The sequence below is a fragment of the Hippocampus bargibanti genome, linkage group LG12 (assembly GCF_051943395.1).
Source record: "Hippocampus bargibanti isolate YZ-2025 linkage group LG12, ASM5194339v1, whole genome shotgun sequence".
Lineage (NCBI taxonomy): Eukaryota > Metazoa > Chordata > Actinopteri > Syngnathiformes > Syngnathidae > Hippocampus > Hippocampus bargibanti.
Genome location: NC_142745.1, coordinates 10,112,726 through 10,126,895, shown reverse-complemented (window position 1 = coordinate 10,126,895; position 14,170 = coordinate 10,112,726). Strand labels below are relative to the sequence as shown.

At 38.6% G+C, this 14,170-nt stretch overlaps 1 protein-coding gene across 1 annotated transcript; it reads left to right on the top strand.

Moving 5' to 3' along the window:
• The first annotated feature begins 5,703 nt into the window (after positions 1–5,703).
• Positions 5,704–13,692, top strand: park7 (parkinson protein 7). Its single transcript, XM_089010967.1, has 6 exons — positions 5,704–5,901; positions 6,362–6,463; positions 6,536–6,595; positions 7,303–7,372; positions 10,613–10,699; positions 12,222–13,692. Exons 1-6 carry the CDS (start codon positions 5,812–5,814, stop codon positions 12,380–12,382), a joined length of 570 nt encoding a protein of 189 aa, XP_088867093.1. The 5' UTR covers positions 5,704–5,811; the 3' UTR covers positions 12,383–13,692.
• The last annotated feature ends 478 nt before the right edge of the window (positions 13,693–14,170 follow it).

Genomic DNA, 14,170 nt, shown 5'->3' with positions numbered 1-14,170 from the left:
TGCTTGCATCTACTCTATGCCAACATTAAGCGTTCCTCGGTGGGTTTATCAATTCTCCTGTTTGTTAGGCAAAGTAATCAATTCAACACATGGGACAATCAGACTATTACACACAGTGAGACTCAGTGGTGAGACTTACACTAAAATACAATTTAACACTCCAGCTAAAATAAGAAACCCCTTCTCTGTTTTTTTTCACCATGCCCAATGATTCATTTTTTTTTAAATAATGTGCCTTAGAAAAAGTGTTTGTTTGGTGGGGTGACACGGAAGTAGCATCAATAAATAGACGATACCTACGAGTAACACTCGTGCCTGCGGTATGCCAAAGGAAACACGGTTTATAACAATTTTAAGCGAGCTACATATGAGCCCAAAACTCTCACATTTTTGTTTTTTTGATTGCAATTCAGTATGAGACGCTGCATGGTTTTCGTGGTTTGTTGTATTTGTTGTTTTTATGTGTTTTAGCAGTAATTCATGCCTTTGTCACATCTCAGCTCGATTACTGTAATGCGCTTTATTTTGGAGTCAGCCAATCCTCCATGAAGCGTCACCAGCTGGTCGAGAATGCTGCTGCTCGCCTCTTGACTGGTACTCGTAAGAGGGAGCACATAACTCCTCCTTTGGCATCCCTGCGTAAAAGTAGTTGTGTGCCCTGTCTAATGTGAAATGAAACAACTAAGTACATCTTTTTTTGTTTGCGTAATTCCAAAAATATGTCTCAGTGTCGCTTCGAATGTTGCCAAATTATGATGTCACAGCCCTCACAAGCATATGACGTGACATGTTGAAGAACTGCCAATTTCATGTGAGGACAATCATGCCATAGTTAAAAGGTAAGCAGACCAGCACATAAAAAGAGTATACAGGACAGCAAGGGTGTCAAAATATCTTTTTGCCACGGGCCACATTGTCGTTACGGTTTCCTCTCGGGGGTCGTTATGAATTTAGGAAGCCATAAGAATGCTTAATCCCTTCCATATATTACATGTCGAGCGCACAACAAATTAATGAATAACTTGTTTTCAAATTTGAAGTCAAAAATAAGAACTGTTATTGGGGTTTACATGGGACAATTTGAAATTTTGATTCAGACTTTAGGAAGCATCATGGAATTTCACAAGTTTGCTTTGCTTTCGCGGGCCAAATAAAGTGATGTGGCGGGCCAGATTTGACACTCGGGCCTTGACTTTGACACCAGTGGACTACAATACAAATACAGGATACACTGAAATGCGAGAAGATAGATTCATGTAGTTTTCTGATTTTTTTTTTGTGTACTGCAACAGCAATCAGATAATATCATCTGCGTTAGAAAGCTTTCAGATAAAACGCATGTATGGACTGAATAACTGGCTTTTCCTTAACCAATGGTCTTCTCAACCATATTCAAAATGTCTTTGTCTATAATTTGTAAAAATGCTGCTGTTTTTTTCTGAATAGTTTATTTCTTTTCATAATTCTGCCTGTTATGTTTTTTTTTTTATATTTTATTGTTAATTGTGGTTAACTTCTTATGCTTACAAATAACACCTGAGTCCTATCTGTCACACATATCACCTTTAAACCTCATATTTTGTTGGAAAAACAAATCATGTTGATTATGTTGTGGGTCATTTTTACCAGTGGGTAAAAATCCACACAAAACAGTCAAATAACTTTTGTGTTTCTGAGATGTTATAAACATATTTAAAAAATAGAGACAACATATTTTCTTTTATCGCACTGGGTATTTTAGAACTGTTTTGAAGAAAGGAAAAAGAAAGGATATTCAGTGTGTGTGGGGGTAAAATTGACCCGTATATGAGAGTTAAAACTTAGCCATCTCAATATTTTTCTTTTTTCTTGCTTATTTGGCTGTTGAACTAGTTTGAAAAAGGTGTAACTTTAAAACTTGACGTTAAAATTTGATTGCCATTGTTTCATGTGAGAAACATTTGGAAACTAGAACTTAAAACGTTGCATTCCAAATCGTATTTCTCATTGTAGATATGATATACGTAAACGAATTTGGACTGACAAAAGTTTACGAAAGCGACGCTAAATTAATCTATGTTGAATGATTAAGAGATAAAGGACAGTTCAGCCATACATGTATAAAAGTAAATTTAGTGTAGTTTATCCCATCTTATTTGACGTCAATGACGTGACCGAGCCGCAGGGCCCTTTGCTGTTTTCCGAGTAAAATATCTGATCATCTGAGCGTCCCAAACTGAGCTGTCACAGGCGATTAGCGCAGGAACAATTCGTATTGGTATCCCAAAGAGCATGGGGTGCTCACGAGAGAGCGTCGACCACAACTGGAATCAATGTCACCGTTCAGATCATCACGCATTGCAGATTGACCATGTAAGATGCATTCGGTGTGCTGCCTCACCATCTAAGGCCTCCATTCATTGGCAGATTTTTTTTCCACAAAAACATGGTCAGCCTCATAACGACACTTTCCTCAGGAAACTTTAGCCCTTGCCTTGTGGAGTCCTGAGCGTTGTGTGTGTCACGATGTCTGTCTGGCCCGCCAATTGCATCCACCCAAAATGTTTTACTCTTACTAAACTCGCCTTGTAATCTTGTTATTCCTCTGGGTCAACCAAGTGTGTCAGTATCATGTGAAAATAAGGCAGCTAGACATGTAAATAATGTAAAGCAATATTTGCAGCAATTGGATATTTTGATTTTTTTTTTTTCTGGTTTGGCAAAAGAAATCGCGATTTTCACTTATTGACGCCACACTCAAAAGGACTCCTCCTCTGTTGATATATTTCCTGAGAAATCTTTAACTATTTCCATGTAGCTATTTAAACTGATTAAAACTACTCATGTGGACAATTGTTTCACAACACAGAACTGAACATCAATAAATGAATATTACATGCGTGATAAGTTACACTGGATCATAGTTGGCCCAAGATGACTCTTTTCCGCAGAGCTTTATAGCAAAAGAGGTGAACCTCCATGTTACTCCACTGACGGCAATTCTCTTCCTTATTTAGTGATAGATACACTTCTAATGTAACCAATGTAGAACATAAACTGTATATCTAACTGTTTTCACAGCAGTTATGATTGACACTGGGTGCTTGAGAAATAGTTAATTTTTATTGACTTGACCATATCTGATCGCCATCAGATTTATACCCCACAAATTAACCAAGGGTGAATTTACATGGCAATCAGAGGGCAAAAGGCTATATTGTGAAACTTGTAGCTAATGTAGTGCTAATAATGAGCAATGCGGTAGAAATACATTGACAACACAGCGTGTAGGATTCTGCCACAAACTTTGACGACTAGCCGTGGTTTTGTGACAATTCAAATTTTGAATAGCAGTTGCGAGATGCGGTGACGGTGCAGGTTCTAGCCAGTTAAAAGAAGCACGGAAATTCTCTCAGAAGCGAAAAATCCATTTGTGAGCATGCGAGATACAGCCACACACCACGCACTATCAAGTAGTACAAATAAAGTACAATACATTGATTGTATTTTACAAAGATACGAAAACAGATTTATAAATTTATACATACAGTACCAGTGGATGGAAAACTGAAGCTTGTGGTAATATTATACGACAAAAATGTTTGTACTGTATGGGTATATTTAAAAGAATATTTCAACGCCCCCCCGTTTTTCCATTTTCATCTTCAGCCATATTTCAAAAGCAACCACATCTTTCTTGACTGACACTAAATATTGTATTGATTAAAAAGTGATATGGTCCAACATATTATATAAGACCAGACACATTTACAGAATTCTTCTTACAAGGAGTCCGTCAATGTTATGTGGGTATACACAATATGTATATTTATCTTTCTTTTATGTTACGTTTGAAACTGAATAACATCAGGGCAGGTTGAAGCTTCTTTTGGTAGTACGCTATGAATTTCTCTCATCAATGATTCAGGAAAAAAATCATTTTTTAATTAATCCAAATCAATGGAATGGTAGGATATGATCAAAATAAGACATGCGTAAATGTCTCTGAAGTAAAGTGCTTTCATCACTTGTAGTTATTCATACTGGCCACCTTGTTTAACAGAAAAAAAACTGTCTGTACTTCAATCATGAGGCCTCCCCACCGCCACGGGCTTCTAAGTTCATTCAAGTTCTTTTATTCAGTTTCTAATTCTACTCAACACATCGTTTCTATCGTTGCATCTTTGAAGTTTTAGGCTCATGTTCCCGAGACCCGGCATTGAAAACACCATGCAGGCAAGAGGAGCACAAAATTCAATATAAAGTTTTATATTTGACCATACAGATTGCATGGATATGTTTATAAAGCTATCCATACACTGTGTATGTATGACAGCAGGATATTTTCCAAAAAAGGCCTCATCTCTTTTTGTATCTTGGGTGACCTTTCCTCACAGAAAACACACAGATGCAGAAAAACAAGCTTTACACAACACGAGTGTGAAATCAGCATGTTCCGAGACTGCCTGCGTAGCTGAGCTCGTGGTGGGCACAAATGTCGACATCACGCACGGCGGTGACCCCTCCATTCACAATCATCGGCCAATTCTGGAAAAAAAAACAGCCTTTCATTACCACCGAGTTCTTGGAAGTGATTTAAAATGAAATCTGGTTGTGATATAAGACAACACGGGGGGAATAAAAATGACTGGGAAGGTTGATTTTATACATGGAATATATTCCGCAAGTGATCCATCACACAATCTCGACAATATTCAATCATAAAAGCATCTTTTTTCTTTGCTTCTTCTTGTTTGTTTGCATACATTTCATGAACACAATAGCTGCACTGGACTGCATATATTTCATTTTAAATACACACAAAAAAGCCTTCAACAATTAACAAATTTAGCCAAACACACAACATTTTTAAATATAGGGGTGTACGCAACATTTGGTCTCTTTGTAAAAGTGCAACAAATGTCAATGTCTCACAATCCATGAACCTTAACCTATAACCACAATTCACTGCCTGGTGGGCACTGGTCATGACTGATTTTTCATTCATCAATCGATTTTCTAATCCATTAATCCCCACGAGGGTCGTGGGGGTGCTGGAGTTTATTCCAGCTGTCTTCGGGCAGAAAGCGTGGTACACCCGGAACTAACAATTATATGAAATCGTGCCCAAGGTCAATTTACAGTAAAACAATTTACCTTGCATGTTTTGGGAATTTGTGAGAAACCCCGAGTCACCACAGAAAACCCACTGGGAAATCATGCTAACGCCACACAGTAAGGTTTTAGCCAGAATCGCACCCTACACATCTGTACAGTCAGACCGACGTACGAACCATTGGATCAGCCGGAAAAAATGTTTTTTTTTTAAATGCACTGTCGGCTTCAACATGAAACATCATCTGAGAAATTATTGAGTACTGCCGCCATCTATCGAAATAAAATGTGTATTGCAATCGCGTCTGACTCAACAACATCACATTGTTACGTGTGCTCGGCACTGCTCGCATATATATGAATTTTGATTTTTACTCATTACTAGTTATTTTTATAACCAGATCTACAAAGTAAACGTTAACAGAACACAACAAATAATTGAACCCTCATCCCTGTTATTTGCTTAAATGACAACAAGACATCATGTCCGTTTTTATGGTCTTTTTTGTGTACAATTTAGAAGTAAATCGAGTTGCAATCGCTTCCGAGATGACGAAATTCACATTGGGAAGTCCGAAGAAGGGAACAAAGGTCGCATCGTAAACGGAGGATATAGTGGCAAAACCTGGCAACCTCGACGGACGTTGCCTTCATTGAAGTTAGCTTCCTTCACTCGCGTGCGTTTTGTGTTCCACCTGTCGAGCTAGAAACGTAGTCATGGCCGCAAAAAGAGCCTTAGTCATCCTGTCCAAGGGTGCGGAAGAGATGGAGACGGTTATCCCGGTGGACATCATGCGAAGAGCCGGGGTTTGTAACTCTGTCCTTGCGATACTTTGATTGAGAGCAGTTAGCAAGCTAACGCTCGTATTATGGAAGTACTTCCAGTTATGCAGTGACTCCACTTGCCAAAACTAACCATACAGTACGTTTTTTAAACGTTTTATCCCCTGTATCTATGCAAATTCGTATTTTTTATGCGCAGGTGACAGTTTATATTGTCGAGGGCTTGTTTTAATCGTGTCCTTTTAGTACGACGGAAAACTGATCATGTCAAAGGTGATCGACACGCTGGAATCATTTTACGAATGTCAAAATAAATTCTTGTTTGCCATTTCAGTAACACTGTCATGAAGTACTGAAACAATGCCATGACCACATACTGAAGTGTTATCGGCAACAACAAAAAAACATTAAAACCCGTAATTTTAAGGATGTGAAGTGAGTTCAACACTGCCAATTGATGATGTTTGCAACAACACCATTACAGATTACAGTAACGGTGGCAGGGCTGACTGGTAAAGAACCGGTGCAGTGCAGCAGAAATGTCATGATCTGCCCCGATGCAAGCTTGGAAGATGCAAGAACAAAGGTTGGACTGTTATTTCATTGTATTTAAACTATGGAAAAACTCTGTTGAATTATTGTGTGATGTCTATCTCAGGGCCCCTTTGATGTGGTGCTTCTTCCAGGGGGAATGCCAGGGGCTCAAAACCTGGCGGAGGTGAGAAATCTGAAGAACACAATTCATAATCAGTAACTTTTACATCATCCAGAGAGCATTTGCACAAATCTGACTTTTGAAATCTGTCGCTCAAAAATAAATACTGATTAAAAACAATGAGAAGTACTGCATTCTTCTCAAGAATGAAATATTTTTGGGAAAATTGCACTCCATTCAGAAAGTTGCCCAAAACTTGCCTCACATCATATGAGATTCATATCGGCAAATCTCGCCAGTCTTTCAGCTCAGTGAGTGTCAAAGGATGATTTTGGGGTGCAGTTTTTAAGACGGCTTTTTAATGCCTGTGTTTATTGCTGTTCATATTATTTTTCAAAGAAGTGGCCCCAATCTTAAAAATAATAATAATCAAAGAAATACACAACTAAATAAATCAACACATAAATAGATATAGGCATCCCGAAGTCCATACACTCTTACGTTAACACCCATCAGTGAATTTAAACCTAAGAACTACATCAATGATCCACCAGATGGTGCCAAAGTAATAAATTACTACTCTGGCCTGAGCTCAAAAACAGTGAATAGACTGGCTTTTCAAATAATGAGGTTAGGTTCACGCTAACAAAATGCAAATATGCAAATTCACAAATGTTCAAGTCACAGTACATCATGTCCCGACTGCGATTCACTGTGCACCTGCTTCCTTCACTGTCTCATACTCTCTCTCTCTCTTCTTTCTCTTGCAGTCTCCTGTCGTGAGTGAGGTGCTGAAGGACCAAGATGGCAGGAAAGGCCTTATTGCGGCCATCTGTGCAGGTGCAGTCAACAATAAACAAAAGAAAGTTTCACTGGTACTAACATGGCACTGCCAGTTTGTTGCAGTGTTTAAAGGACAACCGACGTCTCAGGGCAAGTTGTGTCCATAATTTGTAAAATGGCTTCAAATGACTTCTACTGAGCGTATTTTACAAAGATTCCACCGCATATAGCTATATTTTACGTTTTAAGACTCGCGCTGAATATTCCGGAAGTCTTGTTTTTGAGTTGGTGACGAGTCCGTACATGACGTCACGAAAGGAACGCCCCTGACCGAAAAAAGGACACACTGTAGCAGTCCTTCCATCACATCAATGCATTTTGCTGTACTTGTGTGGCCTGAAAACTTCGTGTTGCACCAAAAAGCGGCAGAAGAGGGTGACCAAGCTCCGTGTAAGGAATTAATCAGCCTGTGGAAACGGGCAGATTAATTCCTTACACGGAACTTGGCCGCCATTTTCTGCCTCTTTTTGGTGCAACATTTCCCCCCCTATTGCCTCAAAATGGCACGGAATACATTCTTTAATCGATTGCAAACATATATGCTTTTTTCTTCAGAACTATTTCAATCATATTCATAACTGGATAAGTAACACAAAAGCATATTCTCCAAATCTGAAGCCATTGTTTTGATTCTCCAGCAAGGCAAGACGTCTTGGGGTGACACCACAAACAAGGGGGCGGGACCTTCTAAAACTGGCCACTGCCGGGTTCATTTTTTGGCAGATTTTGGACACTTTAAGTCATTTTTATTGGTGTTTTGCATTTGACGAAAAATATCAGACAGCATGTTTTGGATATTTTAGATGCTATAGAACGTTTTTCTGATGTCAGTTAGGAAACAAAAAAGTGATGTCGGTTGTCCTTTAAAGTCCTTATAGAAATTCTGTTTTAATGACCAAATTAGCTGCATAACTCATGGATCAAATTCAATCGCACAATGTAGGCCATGTTCAAGGGTTGGACTACAAACCCAATTCCAATGGAATTGAGGCATTGTGTTAAACCTCAATAAAAACAGAAGTGAATTACTATCAAATGCTTAGAAACCTTTCGTCTCAAATCCAAAGTGACGCAACCTCAATCAACAGGGATTAGTTAGTCATCAGAAGGTTTACAAAACTAAAATTCAGGAACAAGCTGTCTCAAACCAAATTCCATGAAAAAAAACATTGAAAAGTGGACTGTCCTGTTACAAATATGTTCGTCTGTAGCAGGAAATGATTCCGTTCATTTTGACAAATATGAACACGGCAGCGAATGAGTTGAAAAATGTTACGCGTTATGAAAACTATCATCTTAATTTTGCTTGTAAATGGCATTGTATGCATAAATCTACATTTTAAACGTCTTAAAATAATATCAATATTTGGAGACTTAATAAGTCATTACATTAAATATTCTAATGTATTAAAAAAACTGAAAAGTGATAACTGAAGATCTTAGTGGAAAGACCCATCAATAACCATGTTAATATTTGAACACGTATGCACTATGCTTTTTTTTTACAAACATTTGTCTGGCTAGTTTAGTTTCACATTTAGGCAGAATCAGGCACTTGGGACTATCAGTGTGAATTCAACCTTTCAAAATGCTCCTGTAATGGCTTCCTTAAATATAAAGACCTTTACTTGACTCGTGTTGAGAGAAAGAGGACATTCAAAGGACATTATGACAAGGGACTCACAACGACCAATATGGCAAAGTAGATTGAAGAATGTCCTAGAAAATTGCCGTAACACTCGCAGGAGCTGGCAGTTTAATGAAGCTGCCAGTAATAAGGTCCCTTGCCAGAATGGGTTCCTGACTGAAAATACTTTTTCTTTAAACTGTGAATGATCGTTGATGTTTGCATTCACACAAAAAAAAAATCATTTGTATGAGTTCAATCTCATGGTAAGCACTTATCTCTGTCTGGCTTTCTGCAAGACTTCCGTTCTTTAGGGCGGTAGGATTAGTTTACAACAAGATTTGCTTGCAGTCTCTATTCCTGACAGGAGAAAGTGTAATAATTAGACTGCATGGGATGGCCGCCAAGGGGCATGATCAATAACTTTCTATTTATTAACAGTTTTTCGATGAGCTCACTGCAGTGTTTGCTCTTTGTCACAGGTAATGCAGTAACACAGTCTGTTGGGTTAAATGTTGTTCTTCCTGGTTCAGCTCTCCATTTGTATCATCTAAATATTAAATCAGCAGGAAGCAAGATGATATACAATAAAGGAATATTTATTATCAGGCAGCTAGAGGATGTGACTAGGCCAATGGGGGGGGGGGGGAGAAAGAGAGAGAGAGAGAGAGAGAGAGAGAGAGAGAGAGAGAGAGAGAGAGAGAGAGAGAGAGAGAGAGAGAGAGAGAGAGAGAGAGAGAGAGAGAGAGAGAGAGAGAGAGAGAGAGAGAGAGCTCGCCTCAGACATTTATAAACAACAGGAGTGATGTCACTTTGGAAAGGACCTATCATCTGCTAGATACAATCATGAATATTCATTATTAGACTGAAACATAACAGCTAGATTTCTACAGTAACTAAGTACAAGCTGAGTACATGTATACTAATTAACATATACAAATAACTAAACTACATACATATATGGACTTACTAATTGATAAGAATAAGTAGAAATGAAATAACATAGGATGTTTTGAGCATGTGTATATAACCAATTCTAACAGTCTTCTGCTAATCTTTATCCCTTTTCTTATATATGTATGTATTTATATCAATAGCTATATTACTAGAGAATGGAAGGTAGAATCAAACTGTTTCTTGTGATAAAAAGAGTCTTATTTCATCTGGTAGATTGGTAGATGTAAAAAAAAGTAATAGAAGACTATATGTGGATCTTTAAAAACCGTTGAATATCTTCTAAGATGGGTGGCCTTCTCGGGTTCTGATCAGTGCAACTGGCTGGCGTTGAATAAGTGAAAAGGCATCATGAGCCTGGAACAATTTGCCGACAGTATTTCTAGTGGGTATTATTGTTTTGAAATTGGGAACCATCTTTGAAGTCATTCAGTGTTACGGATTGAATTGTGTTTGATTTGGGGGTTAGGCTGTATTTGAATTTGTCAATCAGTACTTTACACTTCTATGTGGTTTAGCTTCCCCCCAAAGCTTGTATCCAAATGGCATTAAGATGAAGCACTGGAGCGATGCACATAACACAAATGGCTGATGAGTCATTTTATGTAACAGGACATTAATGAACCCTAACAGCTTCTTTTCCCCTCCCGCCGCAGGTCCCACAGCTCTTTTGGCTCATGGCATCGGCTACGGCAGCACTGTGACAACACATCCGGCCATGAAAGACAAAATGATGGCTGGAGGTGAGATCAAAATCAACAGACCTAATTCCAAATGCTAAGAAAAAAGGCAGTCAAACTTCAATTGTGCAAACTTGTAGTTTATTTACATTAAAAATATGGTCCTTGATCACCTTTGTACTTGAATTTGCTTCTCTGCAGAAAAAGCTCATTAACAGCCGATATCTCCAGAACCAAATTAGGTAGAAATGAACGTTTTTTTTCCTGATGAAAGAACAGAGTGTAAGGTTTCTAACGCTGTGTTGAATGTTGATGCAGTCTTAAAACTCAATATTGTGTGGGTCCTGCAATTTGTGTGAAAATCACTAAAAAACCCTGGTGGACACATTTTTGCACATCGTCTGGCAGTGAATGAGTTGATAGCCATAAATTGCTGAAAGTTCCCCGCTTTGCTCTTCCTCGTTTGGTAATGCTTCAGCTTACAAACTTAATTGGTTCGCAGAAACTCTGTGTAAGGCGAAAAGTGTCTCTTCCAAACATTACTTTCCCATAGGAAACTATTAAAAATGAGAATAATCCGTTTCCAGGTCCCCATAAAACATAAAATTCGACTAAATAAGCCTTAAAACTACACAAAATATACCTTATTTTATGTATAATAAATACTATTGTATTGTTTATTAAAGAAATTAACTACTGTAGAATAAAGTTGTTTTATTTACCTTTGTGATGGTCGTTGATGTAGTTGCCTCTTGATGATATCCGAGTGAAGTTGCCGTGCTTTCTCGGCGATAATACCCTCAGACATTGTCCCCCGCTAGCTACTTTTCATTAATCCAAATCAACAGAAGTTTTTCAACCTCTTCTATTGCCTGGGACCGTTGCTTAGACAACACAGAAACACCTTTAGTCACACGTAGCAATGGTCGACTGAGCATACTGGTACGCTAAATCACACAAACGCACACCTCGTTCGTGTTTTTTGATTATCTTCTTCTGATCGACCGTAATTTTGTTTTGTGTCCTCTTCGGCTGAACACTAGCCTGTGGTGGGGTCTTTTTCGGTCACAAAAAAGCTGAAGTATCCACTCGATGACAAACCATGTCTGCACTGACTTAATTGAAAGAAAGTGGGTGTGGAAAACTAGTCTGCCAGCTATGGAGGCGCTGTTCGACCGTGTGGTTTGGTGTTCTTCCGCTGAAAACTAGTCCGCCAGCCATTGTGGCGCTCCGTGTGTTTCCCGAAAACTAGTTCGTATGCCAAGATTATATTCTCGCAAATTTAATGTTAAGGTGGAAAGTTCGTTAGCTAAAGCGTTTGTAAACCAAGGTATCACTGTATTTCAGTAATGGTATAAATCTTTTAAAAAAAGAACAGGTGGCGCTGTCATACAGCTAGCCATTATGCATCTCCCAGAGATGAAAGCAGTTGCTGGATTTTGACAGCATAATATAATTGTGAAACTAGGTCAGCTATATTGACTTGGGTCTATCTTGTCAGTGTGGTGGTCTAAGCCTGTTGCACAAATTTCCCCTTTTCCTTTCTCTTGATCCTCCTAAGTATTTCCCTTTTGTCTGTTTTTAGATCACTATAAATATTCTGAGGCTCGAGTGCAGAAAGATGGCCATTATATCACCAGCCGTGGGCCCGGAACCAGTTTTGAATTCGCCTTGGCGATCGTAGAGGAACTTCTGGGGGCTGAGGTTGCCGCTCAAGTCAAGGCTCCGCTCATTATGAAAGAGTGACTGTAGACGCTTCAGCTCCACTCACGGAACCGCAACTTCTTGGCACCCCCGCGCAATCTGGTACAAGCGCTATCATTAAATTTAGTCTTTACCGATGCATTCTTCCATCCATTTTCTGTATTGCTTAACCTCGTCAAGGTCACGGGGAGCTGGAGTCTGCCCCAGCTAACATCAGACGAAAGGCAGACTGCAACCTGGATTGGCCTACAGTCAGACATATATGGTACATATTAGACAGACAACCATTCACACTTACATTTACGACAACAACAGTATTACAAGCATTGAAGTCAAAATTACATCATCTTTTAACAGATACAAAAATGTCTAATTTGAATCAGAAGACTTGTATTTTGGCACTTGCATTTTTGATTTACTCCTCCTATGCAGTCGGTGAAAGACAAATGAATAGATACATTTGTAAAAGAAGAATCTCTTGCATTGGGTAGTTCTCTTTAAGTCCGATCTGAAGACTCTAGTACAGTCATCCTTTGCTTTGTCATTGGGTACTAATCACAAATTCACTATTCACCCTATTCACCTTATCCCTGCACTGTATTTGCATTTTTGTATGCTTTCTGACTCAGCCAAAAATACCACAAGATACCACCAAAGCCCTGTTTAAAAATAAATCAGTCTCTCAGAAATAAGGTAAAATTAATACAGATTTCTTGGAAACGAAGCCTTCTTTCTGGGGAGGATCGTAGCCTGGGTTTTTACTGTAAATTACAGAGTCTTGCAATTGTGTTCATGGACATGCCCTCTTCTGTGGCATGTTTTCAAAATTAAATCTGCAAACCATATATTTTTTAAGGCTTAGGTAAGAGGAGTTGGAAATCATGTTAAACTGTTTTAGTGTCAGTTGTTGGCCAATTCAGATTTCAAGGGGGATGTCAGTTACCGTATTTGCGAATCATGGGAGATTACTCTGTCGCGAATTTGACATGAATACTTCATTTTCTAAATCAATCTAGTACTTCTGTTGGAGGACTTCATAAAAACAGAAATTGCCTGTAAAGGGAAAAAATGTGTGTATTTAGCCAATAATGTAGTCCGTGAGAGAAGTGAGCGCCTCCTTGAAACCTACCTTGATTGCACTTTCGTCTTGAACTATAATATGGCAAATCGTTGCACAGAACAGCATTTCTGAATAACCTTCAATAAAGCCAGGGTTACAGAAATGTCTGTCATGTTCATTTTTTGGAGTGCTTCCAACGCACAATTTGAGGGCATTTTCTTATGCTAACATGTTGATAACATTGATCATGTTAAATTGCGCACCTAATTAAATCATGCACACTTTAAGCAGTTATGTGTTTTGATAATATGAAACGTGTGTGTGGCCAGAAGGTCCTCCTTGAAATCGTGTCATGGTTGGTCGATACAGAACCTTCCTCAGCAGAAGTGATAGCCACGCAATCACGTCACTAAAACCTTTATAGCTGTCTAGAGAGAGAAAAGAAGGGAGCTCTGACTCAGAGGAGAAATTACATCATCAAACTAATTGCTGTGACCATGGCTCGACCGAAGGTAAAAATCGAATCTATTTTTCTAATGAAAAGTGTAACTTTAAAGCCGGATGAATCATGATAATAGTTAAGAGGGAAGTCGACCAATAAATTTTCTTTGCAAGAATATGTTTTTGCAAAGTGCTAAAATGGACACCATTTTTAACAATACATATGTCTTGTTTAGATTTGTAATAGATAGCACATAGAACATTTTGTGAAGAAATATTTTGGGTTGACTTCCCCCTTGTGATAAGATTTCTTGAAAATAAAAATATGA

Coding starts and splice junctions, on each gene's coding strand:
- park7 (XM_089010967.1), top strand. CDS start 5,812: ATGGCCGCAAAAAGAGCCTTAGTCATCCTGTCCAAGGGTGCGGAAGAG. Junction 6,596..7,302: donor GGGCTCAAAACCTGGCGGAG/GTGAGAAATCTG, acceptor TTTCTCTTGCAG/TCTCCTGTCGTGAGTGAGGT. Junction 7,373..10,612: donor TATTGCGGCCATCTGTGCAG/GTGCAGTCAACA, acceptor CTCCCGCCGCAG/GTCCCACAGCTCTTTTGGCT.